Source organism: Salvelinus namaycush, chromosome 27 (genome assembly GCF_016432855.1).
Source record: "Salvelinus namaycush isolate Seneca chromosome 27, SaNama_1.0, whole genome shotgun sequence".
NCBI lineage: Eukaryota > Metazoa > Chordata > Actinopteri > Salmoniformes > Salmonidae > Salvelinus > Salvelinus namaycush.
The window spans coordinates 3,550,070-3,577,350 of record NC_052333.1 but is presented as its reverse complement, the minus strand read 5'-3'; the positions used below and the strand labels follow the sequence as shown (position 1 = coordinate 3,577,350).

The window sequence follows — 27,281 nt, the reverse complement described above, 5'->3', positions numbered from 1 at the left end:
GGGGCGAAGTTACAAAACATGTTTTGGCGTGCATGAAATGACATGCTTTGCATTTCTTAATGATCGATGCTTGAATCTCATAAGATTACTGCTGGCAGGCAGCAATGCTGTGATTAATTGTTATTGTAGCTACCACCTACATTTAAACGAGTGGATACAGTTCCTATTAGACGTAATAACATGAATGGTAATAGTGGAGGAACAATTGAGGCCTGGACAAATGTGCTCCACTGTCAAGAACGATCTCGGTTAAAACCCACATACAAATCGATATTTAGCCTAGTTGCTTTCAGGTCCACGTGGAAGGGGTGGTCTCGAAAGTGACCTTATGACTACGCAACCCGTTTTATTTTAATTGAAAGGTTGCCTTCTAAGTGGTTTTGAGGGAAACATTTGAGCGTTTCACATAAAGACAATGCAGCTATATGGAATATGTGTATTAGGTTCCTACCAGCTTTAAGGAATAGACTGGTTATTACACACGGTACCGTATACACAATTATTTAAGCAGAGGATAGAATGGGCCCGGACTAGGAGGAGCAGTCAACTTGGCCCTTGTCTTTTGTTTCTGTTATCTCGGAAGTACGTAAACTGTTTCCGGTTTCAGGTGCGTTCTATTGTAGCAAGCTAGCGTCATTTATTAGCTAGGTTTGCGGCTTTGCCGTTTTGACGTAAAAAGGTTTGCTAGCCACTTAGCTAATGTCGTATGGACACCTGTAAACTATCCCAGTCGATTCGTTGGAGGATTCCACAACGTTAAGATACACATTTGATTTGTCAAGCGAACGAGTCCACTGCCAAGTCCGTTCGATAGCTAACGTTACGTATACGTGGTCGGGGTCTTTGCTAGCTAGGCTAGCGTCAAACTGTCTAAAGAGAACAAGGTGAGTGCCGCTTTTCCAACTCACGACTTGATTTGTGACAACTGAATAACTTAATTTAACAAGACTAGTTGTCAAACTTTTGCCAAACATTTTTATGTGTAAAGATTATCTAGCTGCTATACCAGGCTAATGTCAGAAAAAGTAGCAAGTTATAGTAGCTAGCTGGTTAGCGGTGAATTTGTGAACTCACTTAGCTAACGTTAATTATCTTTGGAAGAGCTATAACTTATAATTGATGGACTCATATTGTAATGTTTCCCCTCCCCAGACCAAGAAGTGGAAAAGAGACTACACACAGTTAAATTTGAAGATACATATATGTTCTGCTTTTCGTTAGGCTGAGGAACTCCAGAAAAACATTAATTGTCAAGAGTTGGAAGATTTGCTTGTTGCATTCCTCGACTAAACTAAACAATGTTAGCTGGCCATGTACTTTAGAAAGAACCTTAACATATTATACATACATGGCTAAGTATGTTTGTGTAGACTAGGCCTACTAAACTAGCCATTAGCTACATGTCTGTAATTCGTCGGGGTATTAGGGATTCTAAACTATTTATCACTCCAAAACCAAAGGGGATCTTTTGGTATGGTTAATTTGTTTGACGTTTGTTTGACGTTAGCATGAAGCCCTCACTGTTATAAGAGCAAAATTAGTTAAAGCAAGGTGAAAGTCTTGGGGACGACATGTAGCTAGTGAGTACCCTCATTGGAATTTTCCCTTGGGCGTTGGTGTTGGTTTCGATTTAACAACACCAGGTGTGTCATGTGACTTGTCCTGTGGTACACACTTCCCCTCTTATCATTCCCAGTGATCTCACGGCAAGGAGAGTTAATTTGACTCATCTAATGTACTATAGCTAGGCTATAGTCTTAACAATACCTCCAACAAAATCCTAAAACGGAAATAAATAATATAAAGTTTAACCCATTATTGCGTTCTCAATAACTAGTCATTGCAGTCTCTAAGTCCTTTAGTCCTTCTAAAATCCAGACAGAATTAAGGGCACTAAATTAAGGGAGCTGACATGACAGCTGTAGTAGGAAGAGTTTGGGGGTGGGTGCGTCCAGCTATCTCCTACCGGCCCTGGGGCAGCAAAGCAGGACCTGACAAAACCATGAGGGACAAGCCAGTGACGGACGAGCAGCAGACGAGAGGCAGCTGGGGCTTGGGGGGGTTAACAACCTGGGTTTGGGGAGCCGGACAGAAAAGACAAACAAGTGAACAAACAACATTGATCGAAGAGTACTGGGAAGCAAGTGAGGAGAAAATCCAGTCCAGGGAAATTGAAGAGCTGGGTGTGGGAAAGCAGGAGGCTGAGGGGAAAGCAGAACATGGTGACTCCAGATGGTGGAATAAGGTTCTGCCATCCTCACACTTATTCTGGCCGAGAACAGCTGAACCTGGTGGGCTAAGTCAGAGGAAATGTGTCAGTGGAGGATGGGACTCTGACAACGATGGGGCGTATTCTGACTATGGAACCCCTCCACTGTCTCCCACACCTAGCTCCTCATCAGCCTTCCGGTTCTTTGCACTCGCCTGGAATGGGGAGATAGTTCCGGAACACTATGAGATCTGCTTCAACCTCCTTCGCCACCTGTTTGACCTGTTGGTGGTGGGCTTCCTGTGGACTGTGTCCCCCCCTACCAAGTTGGTCCTGGAGGTTCTAGGGGTCCAAGGAGGACTGAAGTTGTGGCTCCATGGAATGGCCATGTTTTCTGTCTCCACTGTTGGAATGGCGGGACTGCTTTGGTTGGTCCAAGAGTATCTTCTACAGTTTGCTCTGTTGTATGGCATCGTGCAAGCACTGGTCATCTCTGTCAGCATCAAGCAGAGTGTGATCCTAGGAGAGGGGGATGAGGAGTATGAAAAGGAGGTGGAGGAGGATGTGGAAGTGAGAGACGATGGGGAAGTTACAGAGATGTACTTGACTACGAAAGGAAAGATGATCATTGAATGAAAGTTTGTTTTGGTAAGTTCTGTCAGTCTCTTCTCCCGCTTTCTCTCTGTTGGATTTTCTGGTCTCTCACTGTCCTGATGTGCATTGTTTTCCTGACTGTACTACAGCCTAAATGTACCTAGCATGTACAAGGACTCCACTCCTAACCTCATGATTGTATTTGTCTTTTGTTGTTCATCACTCATTATATACCTGTTTGTGGTAGTTCATATTAAGCAAGGGAGAAAAAAGCTCATGCTTATACACTGAACTAAAATATAAACACAACATGTAAAGTGTTGGTCCCATGTTTCATGAGCTGAAATAAAATATCCCAGAAATGTTCCATACGCACAAAATGCTTATTTCTCTCATATTTTGTGTACAGATTTGTTTACATCCCTGTTAGTGAGCCTTTCTCCTTTGCCAAGATAATCCGCCTGACAGGTGTGGCATATCAAGAAGCTGATTAAACAGCATGATCATTACACAGGTCCACCTTGTGCTGGGGACAATAAAAGGCCACTCTAAAATGTGCAGTTTTGTCGCACAACACAATGCCACGGATGTCCCAAGTTTTCGGGGAGCATGCAATTGGCATGCTGACTGCAGGAATGTCCACCAGAGCTGTTGCCACAGAATTGAGTGTTAATTTCCCTACCATAAGCTGCCTCCAATGTCGTTTTAGAGAATTTGGTAGTATGTCCAACCAGCCTCACAACCACAGACCAGGACCTCCACATCTGGCTTCTTCACCTGCAGGATTGTCCGATGGGGGGGGGGGGGGGGGGGGTGTATTTCTGTCTGCATTCAAGCACTTTTTGTGGGTTAAAACTCATTGTGATTGGCTGGCCACGCCCCTTCCCAGTCATGTGAAATCCATAGATTTGGGCTTCATACATTTATTTCAATTGACTGGTTTCCTTTATATGAGCTGTAATTCAGCAAAATCTTTTAAATTGTTGCATTTATATTTTTGTAAAGTGTAGAACAGTGATGTAGTTTCATGAGGTTATATTATTGTGGTTTCCATGGTTATTCAACTGTACAGACTATGCAGACTGTTCTTGTCTAGGTTGGCAATGTTCCCACTGCCACAAACTGCTCTGTTTGGAGCTATTTCAATCTACAGCCAACCACAAACTGCTCTGCTTGGAGCTATTTCAATCTTGAAACCAGAAAAAAAGAACTGACATTCTCCAAGTGGTGTGAAACCAGCTTGAACTAATGAAATATTTTTTCTAATGCATATCAATACAGTTTACATAGAGAGAGCAGTGTGATGTATGAAGAAAGGATGGGATTTTATTTGCCTGAAGGGGTGCTGCAATAACAGCCACAAGCAGCAACAGCAGGCCAAAATAACAGCCACAAGCAGCAACAGCAGGCCAAAATAACAGCCACAAGCAGCAACAGCAGGCCAAAATAACAGCCACAAGCAGCAACAGCAGGCCAAAATAACAGCCACAAGCAGCAACAGCAGGCCAAAATAACAGCCACAAGCAGCAACAGCAGGCCAAAATAACAGCCACAAGCAGCAACAGCAGGCCAAAATAACAGCCACAAGCAGCAACAGCAGACCAAAATAACAGCCACAAGCAGCAACAGCAGGCCAAAATAACAGCCACAAGCAGCAACAGCAGGCCAAAATAACAGCCACAAGCAGCAACAGCAGGCCAAAATAACAGCCACAAGCAGCAACAGCAGACCAAAATAACAGCCACAAGCAGCAACAGCAGGCCAAAATAACAGCCACAAGCAGCAACAGCAGGCCAAAATAACAGCCACAAGCAGCAACAGCAGGCCAAAATAACAGCCACAAGCAGCAACAGCAGGCCAAAATAACAGCCACAAGCAGCAACAGCAGGCCAAAATAACAGCCACAAGCAGCAACAGCAGGCCAAAATAACAGCCACAAGCAGCAACAGCAGGCCAAAATAACAGCCACAAGCAGCAACAGCAGGCCAAAATAACAGCCACAAGCAGCAACAGCAGGCCAAAATAACAGCCACAAGCAGCAACAGCAGGCCAAAATAACAGCCACAAGCAGCAACAGCAGGCCAAAATAACAGCCACAAGCAGCAACAGCAGACCAAAATAACAGCCACAAGCAGCAACAGCAGGCCAAAATAACAGCCACAGGCAGCAACAGCAGGCCAAAATAACAGCCACAAGCAGCAACAGCAGGCCAAAATAACAGCCACAAGCAGCAACAGCAGGCCAAAATAACAGCCACAGGCAGCAACAGCAGGCCAAAATAACAGCCACAGGCAGCAACAGCAGGCCAAAATAACAGCCACAGGCAGCAACAGCAGGCCAAAATAACAGCCACAGGCAGCAACAGCAGGCCAAAATAACAGCCACAAGCAGCAACAGCAGGCCCAAATAACAGCCACAAGCAGCAACAGCAGGCCCAAATAACAGCCACAAGCAGCAACAGCAGGCCCAAATAACAGCCACAAGCAGCAACAGCAGGCCCAAATAACAGCCACAAGCAGCAACAGCAGGCCCAAATAACAGCCACAAGCAGCAACAGCAGGCCCAAATAACAGCCACAAGCAGCAACAGCAGGCCCAAATAACAGCCACAAGCAGCAACAGCAGGCCCAAATAACAGCCACAAGCAGCAACAGCAGGCCCAAATAACAGCCACAAGCAGCAACAGCAGGCCCAAATAACAGCCACAAGCAGCAACAGCAGGCCCAAATAACAGCCACAGCAGACCAAAATAACAGCCACAAGCAGCAACAGCAGGCCAAAATAACAGCCACAAGCAGCAACAGCAGGCCAAAATAACAGCCACAAGCAGCAACAGCAGGCCAAAATAACAGCCACAAGCAGCAACAGCAGGCCAAAATAACAGCCACAAGCAGCAACAGCAGGCCAAAATAACAGCCACAAGCAGCAACAGCAGGCCAAAATAACAGCCACAAGCAGCAACAGCAGGCCAAAATAACAGCCACAAGCAGCAACAGCAGGCCAAAATAACAGCCACAAGCAGCAACAGCAGGCCAAAATAACAGCCACAAGCAGCAACAGCAGGCCAAAATAACAGCCACAAGCAGCAACAGCAGGCCAAAATAACAGCCACAAGCAGCAACAGCAGGCCAAAATAACAGCCACAAGCAGCAACAGCAGGCCAAAATAACAGCCACAAGCAGCAACAGCAGGCCAAAATAACAGCCACAAGCAGCAACAGCAGGCCAAAATAACAGCCACAAGCAGCAACAGCAGGCCAAAATAACAGCCACAGCAGACCAAAATAACAGCCACAAGCAGCAACAGCAGGCCAAAATAGCAGCAACAGCAGGCCAAAATAACAGCCACAAGCAGCAACAGCAGGCCAAAATAACAGCCACAAGCAGCAACAGCAGGCCAAAATAACAGCCACAAGCAGCAACAGCAGGCCAAAATAACAGCCACAAGCAGCAACAGCAGGCCAAAATAACAGCCACAAGCAGCAACAGCAGGCCAAAATAACAGCCACAGCAGGCCAAAATAACAGCCACAAGCAGCAACAGCAGGCCAAAATAACAGCCACAAGCAGCAACAGCAGGCCAAAATAACAGCCACAAGCAGCAACAGCAGGCCAAAATAACAGCCACAAGCAGCAACAGCAGGCCAAAATAACAGCCACAAGCAGCAACAGCAGGCCAAAATAACAGCCACAAGCAGCAACAGCAGGCCAAAATAACAGCCACAAGCAGCAACAGCAGGCCAAAATAACAGCCACAGCAGACCAAAATAACAGCCACAAGCAGCAACAGCAGGCCAAAATAACAGCCACAAGCAGCAACAGCAGGCCAAAATAACAGCCACAAGCAGCAACAGCAGGCCAAAATAACAGCCACAAGCAGCAACAGCAGGCCAAAATAACAGCCACAAGCAGCAACAGCAGGCCAAAATAACAGCCACAAGCAGCAACAGCAGGCCAAAATAACAGCCACAAGCAGCAACAGCAGGCCAAAATAACAGCCACAAGCAGCAACAGCAGGCCAAAATAACAGCCACAGCAGACCAAAATAACATCCACAAGCAGCAACAGCAGGCCAAAATAACAGCCACAAGCAGCAACAGCAGACCAAAATAACAGCCACAAGCAGCAACAGCAGGCCAAAATAACAGCCACAAGCAGCAACAGCAGGCCAAAATAACAGCCACAAGCAGCAACAGCAGGCCAAAATAACAGCCACAAGCAGCAACAGCAGGCCAAAATAACAGCCACAAGCAGCAACAGCAGGCCAAAATAACAGCCACAAGCAGCAACAGCAGGCCAAAATAACAGCCACAAGCAGCAACAGCAGGCCAAAATAACAGCCACAAGCAGCAACAGCAGGCCAAAATAACAGCCACAAGCAGCAACAGCAGGCCAAAATAACAGCCACAGCAGACCAAAATAACAGCCACAAGCAGCAACAGCAGGCCAAAATAGCAGCAACAGCAGGCCAAAATAACAGCCACAAGCAGCAACAGCAGGCCAAAATAACAGCCACAAGCAGCAACAGCAGGCCAAAATAACAGCCACAAGCAGCAACAGCAGGCCAAAATAACAGCCACAAGCAGCAACAGCAGGCCAAAATAACAGCCACAAGCAGCAACAGCAGGCCAAAATAACAGCCACAAGCAGCAACAGCAGGCCAAAATAACAGCCACAAGCAGCAACAGCAGGCCAAAATAACAGCCACAAGCAGCAACAGCAGGCCAAAATAACAGCCACAGCAGACCAAAATAACAGCCACAAGCAGCAACAGCAGGCCAAAATAGCAGCAACAGCAGGCCAAAATAACAGCCACAAGCAGCAACAGCAGGCCAAAATAACAGCCACAAGCAGCAACAGCAGGCCAAAATAACAGCCACAAGCAGCAACAGCAGGCCAAAATAACAGCCACAAGCAGCAACAGCAGGCCAAAATAACAGCCACAGCAGACCAAAATAACAGCCACAAGCAGCAACAGCAGGCCAAAATAACATCCACAAGCAGCAACAGCAGGCCAAAATAACAGCCACAAGCAGCAACAGCAGGCCAAAATAACAGCCACAAGCAGCAACAGCAGGCCAAAATAACAGCCACAAGCAGCAACAGCAGGCCAAAATAACAGCCACAAGCAGCAACAGCAGGCCAAAATAACAGCCACAAGCAGCAACAGCAGGCCAAAATAACAGCCACAAGCAGCAACAGCAGGCCAAAATAACAGCCACAGGCAGCAACAGCAGGCCAAAATAACAGCCACAGCAGACCAAAATAACAGCCACAAGCAGCAACAGCAGGCCAAAATAACAGCCACAGGCAGCAACAGCAGGCCAAAATAACAGCCACAGCAGACCAAAATAACAGCCACAAGCAGCAACAGCAGGCCAAAATAACAGCCACAAGCAGCAACAGCAGGCCAAAATAACAGCCACAAGCAGCAACAGCAGGCCAAAATAACAGCCACAAGCAGCAACAGCAGGCCAAAATAACAGCCACAAGCAGCAACAGCAGGCCAAAATAACAGCCACAAGCAGCAACAGCAGGCCAAAATAACAGCCACAAGCAGCAACAGCAGGCCAAAATAACAGCCACAAGCAGCAACAGCAGGCCAAAATAACAGCCACAGCAGACCAAAATAACAGCCACAAGCAGCAACAGCAGGCCAAAATAACAGCCACAAGCAGCAACAGCAGGCCAAAATAACAGCCACAAGCAGCAACAGCAGGCCAAAATAACAGCCACAGCAGACCAAAATAACAGCCACAAGCAGCAACAGCAGGCCAAAATAACAGCCACAAGCAGCAACAGCAGGCCAAAATAACAGCCACAAGCAGCAACAGCAGGCCAAAATAACAGCCACAAGCAGCAACAGCAGACCAAAATAACAGCCACAAGCAGCAACAGCAGGCCAAAATAACAGCCACAAGCAGCAACAGCAGGCCAAAATAACAGCCACAAGCAGCAACAGCAGGCCAAAATAACAGCCACAGCAGACCAAAATAACAGCCACAAGCAGCAACAGCAGGCCAAAATAACAGCCACAAGCAGCAACAGCAGGCCAAAATAACAGCCACAAGCAGCAACAGCAGGCCAAAATAACAGCCACAAGCAGCAACAGCAGGCCAAAATAACAGCCACAAGCAGCAACAGCAGGCCAAAATAACAGCCACAAGCAGCAACAGCAGGCCAAAATAACAGCCACAAGCAGCAACAGCAGGCCAAAATAACAGCCACAAGCAGCAACAGCAGGCCAAAATAACAGCCACAAGCAGCAACAGCAGGCCAAAATAACAGCCACAAGCAGCAACAGCAGGCCAAAATAACAGCCACAAGCAGCAACAGCAGGCCAAAATAACAGCCACAAGCAGCAACAGCAGGCCAAAATAACAGCCACAGGCAGCAACAGCAGGCCAAAATAACAGCCACAGGCAGCAACAGCAGGCCAAAATAACAGCCACAAGCAGCAACAGCAGGCCAAAATAACAGCCACAGGCAGCAACAGCAGGCCAAAATAACAGCCACAGGCAGCAACAGCAGGCCAAAATAACAGCCACAGGCAGCAACAGCAGGCCAAAATAACAGCCACAAGCAGCAACAGCAGGCCCAAATAACAGCCACAAGCAGCAACAGCAGGCCCAAATAACAGCCACAAGCAGCAACAGCAGGCCCAAATAACAGCCACAAGCAGCAACAGCAGGCCCAAATAACAGCCACAAGCAGCAACAGCAGGCCCAAATAACAGCCACAAGCAGCAACAGCAGGCCCAAATAACAGCCACAAGCAGCAACAGCAGGCCCAAATAACAGCCACAGCAGACCAAAATAACAGCCACAAGCAGCAACAGCAGGCCAAAATAACAGCCACAAGCAGCAACAGCAGGCCAAAATAACAGCCACAAGCAGCAACAGCAGGCCAAAATAACAGCCACAAGCAGCAACAGCAGGCCAAAATAACAGCCACAAGCAGCAACAGCAGGCCAAAATAACAGCCACAAGCAGCAACAGCAGGCCAAAATAACAGCCACAAGCAGCAACAGCAGGCCAAAATAACAGCCACAAGCAGCAACAGCAGGCCAAAATAACAGCCACAAGCAGCAACAGCAGGCCAAAATAACAGCCACAAGCAGCAACAGCAGGCCAAAATAACAGCCACAAGCAGCAACAGCAGACCAAAATAACAGCCACAAGCAGCAACAGCAGGCCAAAATAACAGCCACAAGGCAGCAACAGCAGGCCAAAATAACAGCCACAAGCAGCAACAGCAGGCCAAAATAACAGCCACAAGCAGCAACAGCAGGCCAAAATAACAGCCACAGGCAGCAACAGCAGGCCAAAATAACAGCCACAGGCAGCAACAGCAGGCCAAAATAACAGCCACAAGCAGCAACAGCAGGCCCAAATAACAGCCACAAGCAGCAACAGCAGGCCCAAATAACAGCCACAAGCAGCAACAGCAGGCCCAAATAACAGCCACAAGCAGCAACAGCAGGCCCAAATAACAGCCACAAGCAGCAACAGCAGGCCCAAATAACAGCCACAAGCAGCAACAGCAGGCCCAAATAACAGCCACAAGCAGCAACAGCAGGCCAAATAACAGCCACAAGCAGCAACAGCAGGCCCAAATAACAGCCACAAGCAGCAACAGCAGGCCCAAATAACAGCCACAGCAGACCAAAATAACAGCCACAAGCAGCAACAGCAGGCCAAAATAACAGCCACAAGCAGCAACAGCAGGCCAAAATAACAGCCACAAGCAGCAACAGCAGGCCAAAATAACAGCCACAAGCAGCAACAGCAGGCCAAAATAACAGCCACAAGCAGCAACAGCAGGCCAAAATAACAGCCACAAGCAGCAACAGCAGGCCAAAATAACAGCCACAAGCAGCAACAGCAGGCCAAAATAACAGCCACAAGCAGCAACAGCAGGCCAAAATAACAGCCACAAGCAGCAACAGCAGGCCAAAATAACAGCCACAAGCAGCAACAGCAGGCCAAAATAACAGCCACAAGCAGCAACAGCAGGCCAAAATAACAGCCACAAGCAGCAACAGCAGGCCAAAATAACAGCCACAGCAGACCAAAATAACAGCCACAAGCAGCAACAGCAGGCCAAAATAGCAGCAACAGCAGGCCAAAATAACAGCCACAAGCAGCAACAGCAGGCCAAAATAACAGCCACAAGCAGCAACAGCAGGCCAAAATAACAGCCACAAGCAGCAACAGCAGGCCAAAATAACAGCCACAAGCAGCAACAGCAGGCCAAAATAACAGCCACAGCAGACCAAAATAACAGCCACAAGCAGCAACAGCAGGCCAAAATAACAGCCACAAGCAGCAACAGCAGGCCAAAATAACAGCCACAAGCAGCAACAGCAGGCCAAAATAACAGCCACAAGCAGCAACAGCAGGCCAAAATAACAGCCACAAGCAGCAACAGCAGGCCAAAATAACAGCCACAAGCAGCAACAGCAGGCCAAAATAACAGCCACAAGCAGCAACAGCAGGCCAAAATAACAGCCACAGCAGACCAAAATAACAGCCACAAGCAGCAACAGCAGGCCAAAATAACAGCCACAAGCAGCAACAGCAGGCCAAAATAACAGCCACAAGCAGCAACAGCAGGCCAAAATAACAGCCACAAGCAGCAACAGCAGGCCAAAATAACAGCCACAAGCAGCAACAGCAGGCCAAAATAACAGCCACAAGCAGCAACAGCAGGCCAAAATAACAGCCACAGCAGACCAAAATAACATCCACAAGCAGCAACAGCAGGCCAAAATAACAGCCACAAGCAGCAACAGCAGGCCAAAATAACAGCCACAAGCAGCAACAGCAGGCCAAAATAACAGCCACAAGCAGCAACAGCAGGCCAAAATAACAGCCACAAGCAGCAACAGCAGGCCAAAATAACAGCCACAAGCAGCAACAGCAGGCCAAAATAACAGCCACAAGCAGCAACAGCAGGCCAAAATAACAGCCACAAGCAGCAACAGCAGGCCAAAATAACAGCCACAGCAGACCAAAATAACATCCACAAGCAGCAACAGCAGGCCAAAATAACAGCCACAAGCAGCAACAGCAGGCCAAAATAACAGCCACAAGCAGCAACAGCAGACCAAAATAACAGCCACAAGCAGCAACAGCAGGCCAAAATAACAGCCACAAGCAGCAACAGCAGGCCAAAATAACAGCCACAAGCAGCAACAGCAGGCCAAAATAACAGCCACAAGCAGCAACAGCAGGCCAAAATAACAGCCACAAGCAGCAACAGCAGGCCAAAATAACAGCCACAAGCAGCAACAGCAGGCCAAAATAACAGCCACAAGCAGCAACAGCAGGCCAAAATAACAGCCACAGCAGACCAAAATAACAGCCACAAGCAGCAACAGCAGGCCAAAATAGCAGCAACAGCAGGCCAAAATAGCAGCCACAAGCAGCAACAGCAGGCCAAAATAACAGCCACAAGCAGCAACAGCAGGCCAAAATAACAGCCACAAGCAGCAACAGCAGGCCAAAATAACAGCCACAAGCAGCAACAGCAGGCCAAAATAACAGCCACAAGCAGCAACAGCAGGCCAAAATAACAGCCACAAGCAGCAACAGCAGGCCAAAATAACAGCCACAAGCAGCAACAGCAGGCCAAAATAACAGCCACAGCAGACCAAAATAACAGCCACAAGCAGCAACAGCAGGCCAAAATAGCAGCAACAGCAGGCCAAAATAACAGCCACAAGCAGCAACAGCAGGCCAAAATAACAGCCACAAGCAGCAACAGCAGGCCAAAATAACAGCCACAAGCAGCAACAGCAGGCCAAAATAACAGCCACAAGCAGCAACAGCAGGCCAAAATAACAGCCACAGCAGACCAAAATAACAGCCACAAGCAGCAACAGCAGGCCAAAATAACAGCCACAAGCAGCAACAGCAGGCCAAAATAACAGCCACAAGCAGCAACAGCAGGCCAAAATAACAGCCACAAGCAGCAACAGCAGGCCAAAATAACAGCCACAAGCAGCAACAGCAGGCCAAAATAACAGCCACAAGCAGCAACAGCAGGCCAAAATAACAGCCACAAGCAGCAACAGCAGGCCAAAATAACAGCCACAAGCAGCAACAGCAGGCCAAAATAACAGCCACAAGCAGCAACAGCAGGCCAAAATAACAGCCACAGGCAGCAACAGCAGGCCAAAATAACAGCCACAGCAGACCAAAATAACAGCCACAAGCAGCAACAGCAGGCCAAAATAACAGCCACAGGCAGCAACAGCAGGCCAAAATAACAGCCACAGCAGACCAAAATAACAGCCACAAGCAGCAACAGCAGGCCAAAATAACAGCCACAAGCAGCAACAGCAGGCCAAAATAACAGCCACAAGCAGCAACAGCAGGCCAAAATAACAGCCACAAGCAGCAACAGCAGGCCAAAATAACAGCCACAAGCAGCAACAGCAGGCCAAAATAACAGCCACAAGCAGCAACAGCAGGCCAAAATAACAGCCACAAGCAGCAACAGCAGGCCAAAATAACAGCCACAGCAGACCAAAATAACAGCCACAAGCAGCAACAGCAGGCCAAAATAACAGCCACAAGCAGCAACAGCAGGCCAAAATAACAGCCACAGCAGACCAAAATAACAGCCACAAGCAGCAACAGCAGGCCAAAATAACAGCCACAAGCAGCAACAGCAGGCCAAAATAACAGCCACAAGCAGCAACAGCAGACCAAAATAACAGCCACAAGCAGCAACAGCAGACCAAAATAACAGCCACAAGCAGCAACAGCAGGCCAAAATAACAGCCACAAGCAGCAACAGCAGGCCAAAATAACAGCCACAAGCAGCAACAGCAGGCCAAAATAACAGCCACAAGCAGCAACAGCAGGCCAAAATAACAGCCACAAGCAGCAACAGCAGGCCAAAATAACAGCCACAAGCAGCAACAGCAGGCCAAAATAACAGCCACAAGCAGCAACAGCAGGCCAAAATAACAGCCACAAGCAGCAACAGCAGGCCAAAATAACAGCCACAAGCAGCAACAGCAGGCCAAAATAACAGCCACAAGCAGCAACAGCAGGCCAAAATAACAGCCACAAGCAGCAACAGCAGGCCAAAATAACAGCCACAAGCAGCAACAGCAGGCCAAAATAACAGCCACAGCAGACCAAAATAACAGCCACAAGCAGCAACAGCAGGCCAAAATAACAGCCACAAGCAGCAACAGCAGGCCAAAATAACAGCCACAAGCAGCAACAGCAGGCCAAAATAACAGCCACAGCAGGCCAAAATAACAGCCACAAGCAGCAACAGCAGGCCAAAATAACAGCCACAAGCAGCAACAGCAGGCCAAAATAACAGCCACAAGCAGCAACAGCAGGCCAAAATAACAGCCACAAGCAGCAACAGCAGGCCAAAATAACAGCCACAAGCAGCAACAGCAGGCCAAAATAACAGCCACAAGCAGCAACAGCAGGCCAAAATAACAGCCACAAGCAGCAACAGCAGGCCAAAATAACAGCCACAAGCAGCAACAGCAGGCCAAAATAACAGCCACAAGCAGCAACAGCAGGCCAAAATAACAGCCACAGCAGACCAAAATAACAGCCACAAGCAGCAACAGCAGGCCAAAATAGCAGCAACAGCAGGCCAAAATAACAGCCACAAGCAGCAACAGCAGGCCAAAATAACAGCCACAAGCAGCAACAGCAGGCCAAAATAACAGCCACAAGCAGCAACAGCAGGCCAAAATAACAGCCACAAGCAGCAACAGCAGGCCAAAATAACAGCCACAGCAGACCAAAATAACAGCCACAAGCAGCAACAGCAGGCCAAAATAACAGCCACAAGCAGCAACAGCAGGCCAAAATAACAGCCACAAGCAGCAACAGCAGGCCAAAATAACAGCCACAAGCAGCAACAGCAGGCCAAAATAACAGCCACAAGCAGCAACAGCAGGCCAAAATAACAGCCACAAGCAGCAACAGCAGGCCAAAATAACAGCCACAAGCAGCAACAGCAGGCCAAAATAACAGCCACAAGCAGCAACAGCAGGCCAAAATAACAGCCACAGCAGACCAAAATAACAGCCACAAGCAGCAACAGCAGGCCAAAATAACAGCCACAAGCAGCAACAGCAGGCCAAAATAACAGCCACAAGCAGCAACAGCAGGCCAAAATAACAGCCACAAGCAGCAACAGCAGGCCAAAATAACAGCCACAAGCAGCAACAGCAGGCCAAAATAACAGCCACAGGCAGCAACAGCAGGCCAAAATAACAGCCACAGCAGACCAAAATAACAGCCACAAGCAGCAACAGCAGGCCAAAATAACAGCCACAAGCAGCAACAGCAGGCCAAAATAACAGCCACAAGCAGACCAAAATAACAGCCACAAGCAGCAACAGCAGGCCAAAATAACAGCCACAAGCAGCAACAGCAGGCCAAAATAACAGCCACAAGCAGCAACAGCAGACCAAAATAACAGCCACAAGCAGCAACAGCAGGCCAAAATAACAGCCACAAGCAGCAACAGCAGGCCAAAATAACAGCCACAAGCAGCAACAGCAGGCCAAAATAACAGCCACAAGCAGCAACAGCAGGCCAAAATAACAGCCACAAGCAGCAACAGCAGGCCAAAATAACAGCCACAAGCAGCAACAGCAGGCCAAAATAACAGCCACAAGCAGCAACAGCAGGCCAAAATAACAGCCACAAGCAGCAACAGCAGGCCAAAATAACAGCCACAGCAGACCAAAATAACAGCCACAGCAGACCAAAATAACAGCCACAAGCAGCAACAGCAGGCCAAAATAACAGCCATAAGCAGCAACAGCAGGCCAAAATAACAGCCACAAGCAGCAACAGCAGGCCAAAATAACAGCCACAAGCAGCAACAGCAGGCCAAAATAACAGCCACAAGCAGCAACAGCAGGCCAAAATAACAGCCACAAGCAGCAACAGCAGGCCAAAATAACAGCCACAAGCAGCAACAGCAGGCCAAAATAACAGCCACAGGCAGCAACAGCAGGCCAAAATAACAGCCACAGGCAGCAACAGCAGGCCAAAATAACAGCCACAGCAGACCAAAATAACAGCCACAAGCAGCAACAGCAGGCCAAAATAACAGCCACAGGCAGCAACAGCAGGCCAAAATAACAGCCACAGCAGACCAAAATAACAGCCACAAGCAGCAACAGCAGGCCAAAATAACAGCCACAAGCAGCAACAGCAGGCCAAAATAACAGCCACAAGCAGCAACAGCAGGCCAAAATAACAGCCACAAGCAGCAACAGCAGGCCAAAATAACAGCCACAAGCAGCAACAGCAGGCCAAAATAACAGCCACAAGCAGCAACAGCAGGCCAAAATAACAGCCACAAGCAGCAACAGCAGGCCAAAATAACAGCCACAAGCAGCAACAGCAGGCCAAAATAACAGCCACAAGCAGCAACAGCAGGCCAAAATAACAGCCACAAGCAGCAACAGCAGGCCAAAATAACAGCCACAGGCAGCAACAGCAGGCCAAAATAACAGCCACAGCAGACCAAAATAACAGCCACAAGCAGCAACAGCAGGCCAAAATAACAGCCACAGGCAGCAACAACAGGCCAAAATAACAGCCACAAGCAGCAACAGCAGGCCAAAATAACAGCCACAAGCAGCAACAGCAGGCCAAAATAACAGCCACAAGCAGCAACAGCAGGCCAAAATAACAGCCACAAGCAGCAACAGCAGGCCAAAATAACAGCCACAAGCAGCAACAGCAGGCCAAAATAACAGCCACAAGCAGCAACAGCAGGCCAAAATAACAGCCACAGCAGACCAAAATAACAGCCACAAGCAGCAACAGCAGGCCAAAATAACAGCCACAAGCAGCAACAGCAGGCCAAAATAACAGCCACAAGCAGCAACAGCAGGCCAAAATAACAGCCACAAGCAGCAACAGCAGGCCAAAATAACAGCCACAAGCAGCAACAGCAGACCAAAATAACAGCCACAAGCAGCAACAGCAGGCCAAAATAACATCAGCAACAGGCCCACTGTTTTTGTCCTGCTGTTGTCATCCTAATGACTTTCCCATGTGATTTTGTCATGGTTAACTTGAAGCTATTTTAAGCATTTCAACCACTAACTGTTTACTGATCATTAGCTTTTTTCCCCCACAGACAATCATCTGACATGGAGGAAAGGGGGATGTTTCAAAAGCCTGACATGCAGGGATTGAGGGAAGTTGTTTTGAGAGCCTACCAATGCAAAGACAAAGACACATGAAGAGAGCTGAGCCCAGCTGACACTGCAATGAGGAACGGCAGAGGCTGGAGGACTTTAGGCTTACACTTCACCTCTACTGTGATATTTAGTGGCGCTGAAGCAAAGCACACCCACTACAATCTTGGTCATCTAGGCCCAGTGATACCACTGTTGTCATCTAGGGCCCAGTGATACCACTGTTGTCGCCTGGGGCCCAGTGATACCACTGTTGTCGCCTGGGGCCCAGTGATACCACTGTTGTCGCCTGGGGCCCAGTGATACCACTGTTGTCGTCTGGGGCCCAGTGATACCACTGTTGTCGTCTGGGGCCCAGTGATACCACTGTTGTCGTCTGGGGCCCAGTGATACCACTGTTGTCGTCAGGGGCCCAGTGATACCACTGTTGTCGTCAGGGGCCCAGTGATACCACTGTTGTCGTCTGGGGCCCAGTGATACCACTGTTGTCGTCAGGGGCCCAGTGATACCACTGTTGTCGTCAGGGGCCCAGTGATACCACTGTTGTCGTCTGGGGCCCAGTGATACCACTGTTGTCGTCTGGGGCCCAGTGATACCACTGTTGTCGTCTGGGGCCCAGTGATACCACTGTTGTCGTCTGGGGCCCAGTGATACCACTGTTGTCGTCTGGGGCCCAGTGATACCACTGTTGTCGTCTGGGGCCCAGTGATACCACTGTTGTCATCAGGGGCCCAGTGATACCACTGTTGTCGTCTGGGGCCCAGTGATACCACTGTTGTCGTCTTAGCACAGTTCTATTGTTACAGAATCCTGTTTCCCTCTAGTTAGACTTCTTTTATGTTCATTTTGTATTGTTCAGATGAACTTTTGAATATCTACTTGACAGATACCAGCACTTTTTTCCCCCAGGTTTCTTTCAAAGCTTATTCCAAGCAGATTGTGTTGCTGTTAGTTTTTTGGACATAAGGTTTATTTGCCTTGTATTTCTTTTCCTGTGCCTTAATATTTAATATGTAGTAGTATGCCTTAGTATATTATCCCTGTCTTTCTCCATCATAATCAGTGTTATTTGCATTGTAAGTAAACTACACATTGAACATGTATTTATCTGTCTTGTCACACGTATATTCCTGTTTGAAAGGTACGCTACAGCCTTAGAAACACAACCGTTAAAAAAATAAATATATCTTACAATTGTCCAGTAGCCAGTTTTGCACAATCACATACAAACCAGCAGTGATGCTCAGGACCACTAAATTCTACCTGCAAGATTTTTGTCTCTCAGCATGTCACAATCTACAGTATGCATGTGTAAGAAGAGGATTCTAACCAGTGGAGGCTGGTGGGAGGAGCTGTAGGAGGACGGGCTCATTGAAACGGAATAAATGGAACGTATCAAACATATAGAAACCACGTTTGACTCCATTCCACAATTCCATTTCAGCCATTACAATGAGCCCGTCCTCCTAGAGCTTCTCCCACCAGCCTCCACTGGTTCTCACCCACAATGCCACTGTATTATAAAAGGTTTGAAGAACATTTCTAGTTTCTACAATGGCCTTTTCCAGATATTTTTGTATTTGTAGCAAAACATACAGCTATCACAACTTCACAGTGATGCAGAAAGTTATATGATATACTAATTGTGTACTGATAATGGGACCTTTAAATAGTGATTCCTCTCTGCCTTTTATCTCGTGTTTTAGTGTCACGTTTTGACTTGTTACTCCACGTGTTGTTTACAAAGAAAGATGTCTTGTAATGAGAATGTGCAATCCCCCCCCCCAAGACAAGTGCTGGATCACTGTCAAAATGATGAGGCAGCAACACTACTACATGGAAACCCACCAGGGCCACGTTCAGTTGATCAAACGTTGCAGATAGAAATGCGACGAATAGAGCCGCCATGACTCCTTGTTCTACGTTTCAGAGAGGCATGTTTGTTCTACATTGTATTTCTATCGTAACGTTCCACAACGGGTCATTCTGAATGCATCCCATGTCAACGTTGTGTTTTGTAAAGGAATGGATGTATACAACGTGTTGAGAAAATAAACTTTGTACCTGATACTGTCCTTCTAGATGTCTATACCCATTGCTGTACTGTATACTGACTCAGCCTGAAATATTTCCACTGGGTAAATAAATAAAGATGTGGCTTTTTTTTTTTTTAAAGGTTGCATTGCTGAATCTCAGAATTTATTTCATTGGCCATGCCATGTGTGTGCTAATTTAGCTTTTAATACGCATGGTACTCATTACATAACACATTTGTAACTATAGGGATCTCCTATCTAATAAGGGGTACGTCCCAAAAGACACCCTATTACCTATATAGTGCACCAGAGACCTGGTCAAAAGTAGTGCACAATAGGGAATAGGGTGCTATTTGGGGTACACTATAGGGAATAGGGTGCTATTTGGGATGCATCCAAGGCAATGTCTCAGGTATTGGGAGCGCTGTGTCAATAGGATTCATACTTTTAGCAGCAGGACAGAGAAACACCAGAATAACCTCACTGATGCCATCAGAGCAGGTCCCTGAATGTGACCTGATTATTTTACTTGTTTTTACTATGGTCTCCATGGCCACCAACCACTAATTCAGTCTTCCTCTGTGTTGACCTACTTTGTGAACTACAGTGAGATGATGGGAGATTTATTCATTAGTGCGCACTGTAGAAAAACATTTTGCAATGAAAATGAGCGTTTCTTATTGAACATGTTCTGGTAGTCTCTCCTCCTTTCGGCCCGTTTGCTCCCGTTTGCCTAGTGAATATACCCCTGGCCTGAAATATCTCAGTACTGTAGGTGGGGTTGTTGGGAGATGGTCCACAACTAATAGAATAATAAACCAATGTTGAAATTTCCATGCAGCCTTGAAGAATCAATAACATGCACATACATCTCGTGTTCATCTCACGTAAGACACTTGGACAAAGTGATTTCAACACAATTCAAACATTTTTTTTTAATTCACATTAAATCTGCTCTCATATGATTTATTTTATGTACAGAAAGGTGCTTCACCAATACAGTTAACATAGTACGTGTGTATCTGTTATAGAAAATGGTGGCTGTGGTGGGATAGTGTGTAATGCTTTATACATAGAGGTTGTCACAGATCAAGCACAGTAGTAGTAGTATTGTGTTTGGAACAACAGAGGATGAAGCCGTACACAGTGAAATGTTGTCAGTTGAGACATGAACACAGCCTGAGTGAGCAATTCATCATGCACCTTCTCCCTATTCATTAAAATACTCTCCCATGCCTTTAGTTGAACTGTCTGATCCGGACTACTGTATGCAGGGTTCTCCAATATCTTATCATTTAAGGGCATGTTTTGTTCTTGATTGCAGGAAATGGCAGTTACAGGTGTTCAAAAAAAAAGAAGGTACTCAGCAGCACCACTTTGTTTAAAAAAATATCCCGGGGAGAACATCGACTGTATACCATGTGTTGTCCGACTTAATACATGTTCAGTGTAGTACGGAATGTACGCAGCAGCACCAAATACATTTAATTTATCTCATCTCATTGAAAAAAAGAATTTTCTTCTGCTGATCACAATAGGTATGATGCAAAGCCTATAATTTCCAAAGGCAACTTTCTTTCCATAACCAATCAGCATGCAGCTTTAGTTAGTGCCAACGTTGCCCTAGTGCATTCCTTCTCAGAGGGGGATAATTAATTAAATGACCAAAAAGGATGTGTGATTTGTGAGCTTTTTCTGATTCTTATAAGTTGACATCTCTCATCTCAACCTCATAAATACAAAATTATCCTTTCAACATCTTCTCTGAACCATTATAAGAAAGAATGTTTGACATCTCAGAATTTAAGAAAATTTGCCACCAATTCTGTTCTTATTTGAAGTGCTGAGACTTATGTACTCAACACTCCTGAGGATTGTCTGTAAAGGATGGACAGAGTATACGGCATCAACACATTTTCACTGCACTCAACTAAAAGGTGATACGTAATGACTACAGCAATTTCACGTGAAAATAAGAAAAACAAGACCAGCTTATCTCAAAACTTCTCCTTAAAAGTGTCCCACAAAAACATATACAAAAATAAAAACTGTCCGAAATACTCCCCTAAACATCTGTAATGTTTACCGATAGACTACTGTTTATGTAAAAACAATGTGTCCATAAAACAAGAAGTGTTTGCTGTTTAAGTATTAATGGAGGTTTTTAAAATCATTACTTTGAAACAAAGATTAAAAAAAACAAAAAACAAAACAGAAGCTTGCATCCCAAATGGCAGTCTATTCCCTATAAAGTCCACTACTTTTGACCAGGGCCTTATACAGTAGCTTGCGAAAGTATTCATCCCCCTTGACATTTTTCCTATTTTGTTGCATTAAAACCCGGAATTAAAATTGATTTTGGGGGGGTTGTATCATTTGATTTATGCCTACCACTTTGAAGATGCAAAATATTTTTTGAGGTGAAACAAATAAGAAATAAGACAAAAAACAACATTTGAGCGTGCATAACTATTCACCCCCCCCAAAGTCAATACTTTGTAGAGCCACCCTTTGCAGCAACTACAGCTGCAAGTCTCTTGGGGTATGTCTCTATGAGCTTGGCACATCTAGCCACTGGGATTTTTGCCCATTCTTCCCAGGCAAAACTGCTCCAGCTCCTTTAAGCTGGATGGGTTCTGCTGGTGTACAGCAATCTTTAAGTCATACCACAGATTCTCAATTGGATTGAGGTCTGGGCTTTGACTAGGCCATTCCAAGACATTTAAATGTATCCCCTTAAACCACTTGAGTGTTGCTTTAGCAGTATGCTTTGGGTCATTTTCCTCTTGGATGGTGAACCTCCGTCCCAGTCTCAAATCTCTGGAAGACTGAAACAGGTTTCTCTCAAGAATTTCCCTGTATTTAGCGCCATCCATCATTCCTTCAATTCTGGCTAGTTTCCCAGTCCCTGCCAATGAAAAACATGTTGATCTCGGGGTGATGAGAGGTGTTGGGTTTGCGCAAGACAGCATTTTCTTTGATGGCCAAAAAGCTGAATTTATGTCTCATCTAACCAGAGTACCTTCTTCCATGTTAGGGGAGTCTCCCACATGACTTTTGGCGAACACCAAACGTGTTTGCTTATTTTTTCTTTATTTTTCTGGCCACTTTTCCGTAAAGCCCAGCTCTGTGGAGTGTACGGCTTAAAGTGGTCCTATGGACAGATACTCCAATCTCCGCTGTGGAGCTTTGCAGCTCCTTCAGGGTTATCTTTGGTCTCTTTGTTGCCTCTCTGATTAATGCCCTCCTTGCCTGGTCCGTGAGTGTTGGTGGGCGGCCCTCTCTTGGCAGGTTTGTTGTGGTGCCATATTCTTTCGATTTTTTTTTTTTTTTACAATGATTTTAATGGTGCTCCGTGGGATGTTCAAAGTTTCAGATATTTTTTTTTATAAACCAAACCAGATCTGTACTTCTCCACAACTTTGTCCCTGACCTGTTTGGAGAGCTCCTTGGTCTTCATGGTGCCGCTTGTTTGGTGGTGTTTCAGACTCTGGGGCCTTTTAGAACAGGTGTATGATCTCAGTAGATATATGACAGATCATGTGACACTTAGATTGCACACAGGTGGACTTTATTTAACTAATTATGTGACTTCTGAAGGTAATTGGTTGCACCAGATCTTATTCAGGGGCTTCTTAGCAAAGGGGGTGAATACATATGCACGCACCACTTTTCATTTTGTTGTTGAAACAAGTAATTTTTTTCAATTCACATCATCAATTTGGACTATTTTGTTTAAGTCCATTACATGAAATCCAAATAAAAATCAATTTAAATGACAGGTTGTAATGGAACAAAATAGGAAAAATGCCCTCTTGGCATTTTTCCTATTTTGTTCCATTACAACCTGTCATTTAAATTATGAATTTAAAGTGAATACTTTTGACCAGGGCTGTATATAGGGAACAGGGTGTCATTTGGGACCCAGACCCAGTGGTAGCCTGGGTACTAGACTATTTATGCACTCTACAATGTTACATAATCATCTTTCCAAATCCTTGTTTGACAAGAAGGAACACTGTCTGGCACTCAGGCTAAGATACTGCCACATAATTAAGTAAAATCAAGTATTACGACAAATCAATAAATAAGGAAAAATATTATTTATAAAAATAAGGAAAATGATTGTACCCCTTTTTCTTATCAAACAGGCAGAAATATAGGCTCTCTCCCTCCCTCATTTTTATCTGTCGCGTCCTTTTCCTCTCAGGTACTGCAGTGACTGAACTAAATGAGAGCGTGTGTGTAGCAGTATAATGTGTCATTGTCATCGACTGAAGAACCCCTACGCTCCATTCCTCCCTCAGCACCATTCCTAATCATTAGTGGGCATGTGATCCCCCAGAGCTTGGAGGAACCGTACTCCCCCCACCCCCTCCTCTGTGTCCATGCCTGCCGTCTTTCCCATGTCCTAGAATGCAGTGTGCACTTCCACAGCCCTCGTCGCCGTCATCTCCCTCACTTTCAGAGGAGGACTCCCCAAACTGTTTGGGCTTCTCGTAGACGCAGCAACCTGGGGGGGGCGTCAAGAATACTCAGTCATCAGCCACCAATAATATCTAGAACTGCAGCATGCACAGGCCTATGTGTAGATAACATCACCCCCAGGTATCTATCGCAGAGAGCCAGCTGGGACGATGACAGAACAGATGACTGCATCTAAACAGTCGGGAAACAGGTGGGTAATGGACACTCACACTTGGAGGACCTCCTTCCCAGATGCTCGTTGTCCACTGTGTCGCTGGACCACTCCACCTTCTTGTCAGTCTTTCTCTTCCTCAGCTTGATGGTCAGGCTACGTCCCTCCTGAGAGACACGCAGAGAGGAGCCTGTGTTTGAGATTCACCTTCATACACATAACAGGCATTGGGTGTTTCTCTTGTCAACAGGGTCATGTAGCCAGTCAACATCATATTTACGTGTACTACTGGCAATGTACTAAACTTGACAGCTAGGCTAGATCAAGTGAAGTAAGATCAAATAATTCCGTCATGATTCTATGAGCTAGCTAACGGTTATTATGGCTGTGGTGCTAATGGTAACTAGCTAATTGTAGTTAGTTAAAATACCTAGCAAACGTTAGCTCCAATCTTTGGTGCGGCCACATGATGCATATCAACCTAGTTGTTATCTTTCTTCATCATATCATTCGCTAATTATAGCAGTTTCTATATCTAGCTTACCTGCTGGGGCGGTGGCGGTGTGTCAACTTGAACGGTCTCCGTTATCGTCTCGCTAGAAGTACCTGGCGCCTCCGCCATCCTGATATTAACTGTCGGTTTTGAGCTCGCACCAGCTGTCAACAAGCGAAATGTCAACTGACGTTATTTTATGAACAACAATCACTCTGTTTCTTCAATCCGACACGTTGAGTCGAATTAAACGTGACCAACCCTGTCGAGATACTCTGACTCCTCGTTGAACGTTCGACGAGAAGATCTTTGGGAAGGAATTCCCAGACGGACCACTTCCGGTTGCTCTCCGCACAAACGAGTCCGTTGGGAAGCATAGAGCTTGTTGCACTTTTGCTATGGTTGTGACACGAAAGACATAGCTAGTCAATGAGAAACAGTAAAATATGTTTAGGTTATCAGTTCTACATAATTCATAAAGTGTTTGATAAAGTGTCAAACAAATTACAATTAAGATATAGTGAACAAATGAGTTCATGCTCCGTTAGGTCGTAGTTGAAAGGTCGCAGCTAGTTTAACATGTCGGCGCCCACGAGCACATCATCTTGAAGGTAGAGCACATATTATGTATCATTCATTGGAATAATGTAGTCAACAGCGCTCAATCACTATATATTATTATGAGTATGACTATAAAACAGCAACGTAGCAAAGTGACAGAAGTCTCTGAAGAGGTGCATTTAAAATATTATTCTCTTGAGTCTATTTTACCCCAATGTATCACCTAGCTACAATTATCATTTATGCACTTATCCAGGCAGCGTAATTGGCAAACAGAAAGCAAATGCCTAGACCCATGGAATGTTTGAAATGGATGATTGGAATGGATTTGAAAATGTCGTAAAAAATGTTCCAGTGAAGGGGCTCATAGACTCATGTAGTCGATGGGAAATCAGTGGCTGCCTCATTTTCTTTACTTTCATTTTCTCTTGATTTGTTTTGCAGGAGATGTGGAGGTCCGCTTGTGGCCTCTCTGTGAGGGCAGCAGAGAGGGCAATACACAGAAAATGTTCACGTAGGCTCTATTCTCACAATGCGGCAAAACCTCCTCAATCAACTCCCGCTCTCCGGACCCAGGCTGAGAAAGAGAGGCGGAGGAGAGATAAGGAGAAGGCCATACTGAGCAGTCAACACAATGTAGGTGACCTCACTCCTAGTTAGTGAACTCTTACACATAACAAACTTAAGACATAGACTTGTTAGTTTTACATGAAAGTTAAATCCGTTTTCAGAATGTTGAAGATCAAGGAATGAAATGGAGTGAGAAAGAGAGGATTGCGTACAGAGTTCCAACACCTCCTGGGGAGAAGAAAGGTAATGAATGTCCTGAAGACTTTAGTTATGGAGGGAAAACATTGATACAGTTACATATCGGGATATTATTTTTGAAGATATATATCGTATCGTTTTGACAATATCGCAATAATATTTTTGCGCTAGTTGGCAATACTAATAGTATAATATAATAGTATTTTTCCTTCATAGCTTGTTTTCCATCTTTTCTCATCTTCTTTCCATCTTCTTTTTAAATAGGGAGCCAATGTGTTTTCAGCACTTTTATTTCCGTGACTGATCAAAACTCGTTCTCATGTCTCTGTCTTGTCTCTCTGCAGCAGACATCAAATCTCAATAAAAATCACAGTATCGAATTGCAATACATATAGAATCAGGAGAATAGCAATACATATGGTATCGGCACCAAAGTATCATGATAATATCGTTTTGGCACCAACATATCGTGATAATATCGTTTCGGCACCAAAAGTATCATGATAATATTGTTTCGGCACCAACATATTGTGATAATATCGTTTCGGCACCAACATATCGTGATAATATTGTTTCGGGACCAAAAGTATCGTGATAATATCGTAGCGTGATAATATCGTATCGTGAGGTCCCTGGCAATTCCTAGTCCTAAAAGACTTACACCCTAGTCCTGTCATGAACGCAGAGATCAAGCTGGTTTCACTGGGATAATACAGAAAGTAGTCTTTTCAAGCACTCGCTTGCTCCCGTTGCCACACTCTCTCGCTAAATAAATTCCTCTCTTTTTATTCACCCTGACCATCCCTTGTTTAGACACCACCGTGCCCTTCCCTTCGTCCTACAGTCCTGAGTATGTGGAGACCAGTTGGTACCAGTGGTGGGAGAAAGAAGGCTTCTTCACCCCAGAGATCAATGTAAGAGAATAGAGCATTATAATAAGCCATATTTTACTGCCTGATGATGCTCCCATGTTAGGAACAATCCATGCAGACAACACAGCTCTAATAACAATGTATGTGATAGTGCTCTAATAGTTAGATTTAGTCTAATGCCCATGTTATTTTATTGTTTGTATCAACGTTTAGGACAGACTGCCACATGCTGTGAATCACTCCTTCTCCATGTGTATCCCTCCGCCTAATGTGACTGGCACGCTGCACCTCGGCCATGCACTCACAGTGGCCATAGAGGATGCATTGGTCCGCTGGTAACTATTTCTCACCGACAATAATAGAATCAGTTGGATAGAGATGTTTCTTTTTTTGGCTGAAATGAAATGGCACCACATCACATTCCTATCCGTCGTATGAGAACTCTCAGAGCTGAAATGTGTTGCTTTTTGAATGGCTAATGTATTTGACATGTTTTAGGAGATCTGATGAAGTGTATTGTTGTACTGATTGAATGTGTGGTTGTATCAGGAGGAGGATGCAGGGCTACAAAGTTCTCTGGGTACCAGGGTGTGACCATGCAGGCATCGCTACACAGGTGTGTCTCCCTAACCTGGCTATCCATATTATCTTTCACATTCGCTTCTCTTTCAAGCTCAATATAAAGCCTGTGTCCAACCTTCTGTTGTTAATCTCAGACAGTGGTGGAGAGGAGGTTGTTTAGGGAACGAGGGAAGCGAAGACAGGACCTCAGCAGGGAGGAGTTTCTAAAGGAGGTGTGGACGTGGAAGAAAGAGTGAGTATGAGGTCCCTTTCTGTCCTCTCTTATTGTTTGTCTCTCTCTTTTTCTCTCTCTCCTCTGCCTGCTGTTCTGTCTCACAC

General features: G+C 45.8%; 3 protein-coding genes across 5 annotated transcripts in view; 2 read left to right on the top strand and 1 right to left on the bottom strand.

Moving 5' to 3' along the window:
• Window positions 1-393: 393 nt before the first annotated feature.
• LOC120022246 (uncharacterized protein C6orf47-like) lies at window positions 394-19,087 on the top strand. Its single transcript, XM_038966129.1, has 3 exons — window positions 394-884; window positions 1,153-2,857; window positions 16,952-19,087. Exon 2 carries the CDS (start codon window positions 1,913-1,915, stop codon window positions 2,843-2,845), a length of 933 nt encoding a protein of 310 aa, XP_038822057.1. The 5' UTR covers window positions 394-884; window positions 1,153-1,912; the 3' UTR covers window positions 2,846-2,857; window positions 16,952-19,087.
• Window positions 19,088-22,878: 3,791 nt separating this feature from the next.
• ppp1r11 (protein phosphatase 1, regulatory (inhibitor) subunit 11) lies at window positions 22,879-24,499 on the bottom strand. Its single transcript, XM_038966443.1, has 3 exons — window positions 24,232-24,499; window positions 23,746-23,854; window positions 22,879-23,561 (listed from the first exon to the last, which is right to left on the bottom strand). Exons 1-3 carry the CDS (start codon window positions 24,307-24,309, stop codon window positions 23,371-23,373), a joined length of 378 nt encoding a protein of 125 aa, XP_038822371.1. The 5' UTR covers window positions 24,310-24,499; the 3' UTR covers window positions 22,879-23,370.
• A 90-nt stretch (window positions 24,500-24,589) lies between these two features.
• Window positions 24,590-27,281, top strand: part of vars2 (valyl-tRNA synthetase 2, mitochondrial) — a 38,057-nt gene continuing 35,365 nt past the window's right edge. For all 3 annotated transcript variants that reach the window (XM_038966458.1, XM_038966457.1, XM_038966456.1), the window contains exons 1-7: window positions 24,590-24,791; window positions 25,186-25,377; window positions 25,473-25,554; window positions 26,323-26,423; window positions 26,595-26,716; window positions 26,931-26,997; window positions 27,098-27,195. In XM_038966458.1, the coding sequence (XP_038822386.1) occupies window positions 25,189-25,377; window positions 25,473-25,554; window positions 26,323-26,423; window positions 26,595-26,716; window positions 26,931-26,997; window positions 27,098-27,195 (659 nt within the window). In that variant the 5' untranslated portion in view covers window positions 24,590-24,791; window positions 25,186-25,188. The remainder of the gene's footprint in view (window positions 24,792-25,185; window positions 25,378-25,472; window positions 25,555-26,322; window positions 26,424-26,594; window positions 26,717-26,930; window positions 26,998-27,097; window positions 27,196-27,281) is intronic.

What these genes read in the sequence shown, in the direction of transcription:
- LOC120022246 (XM_038966129.1), top strand. Translation starts at nt 1,913, where the DNA reads ATGACAGCTGTAGTAGGAAGAGTTTGGGGGTGGGTGCGTCCAGCTATC.
- ppp1r11 (XM_038966443.1), bottom strand. Translation starts at nt 24,309, where the DNA reads ATGGCGGAGGCGCCAGGTACTTCTAGCGAGACGATAACGGAGACCGTT. An exon ending in CACCGCCACCGCCCCAGCAG is followed by an intron (nt 23,855 to 24,231) that starts GTAAGCTAGATA and finishes CGTGTCTCTCAG; the next exon opens with GAGGGACGTAGCCTGACCAT. An exon ending in GGGAAGGAGGTCCTCCAAGT is followed by an intron (nt 23,562 to 23,745) that starts GTGAGTGTCCAT and finishes CGCCCCCCCCAG; the next exon opens with GTTGCTGCGTCTACGAGAAG.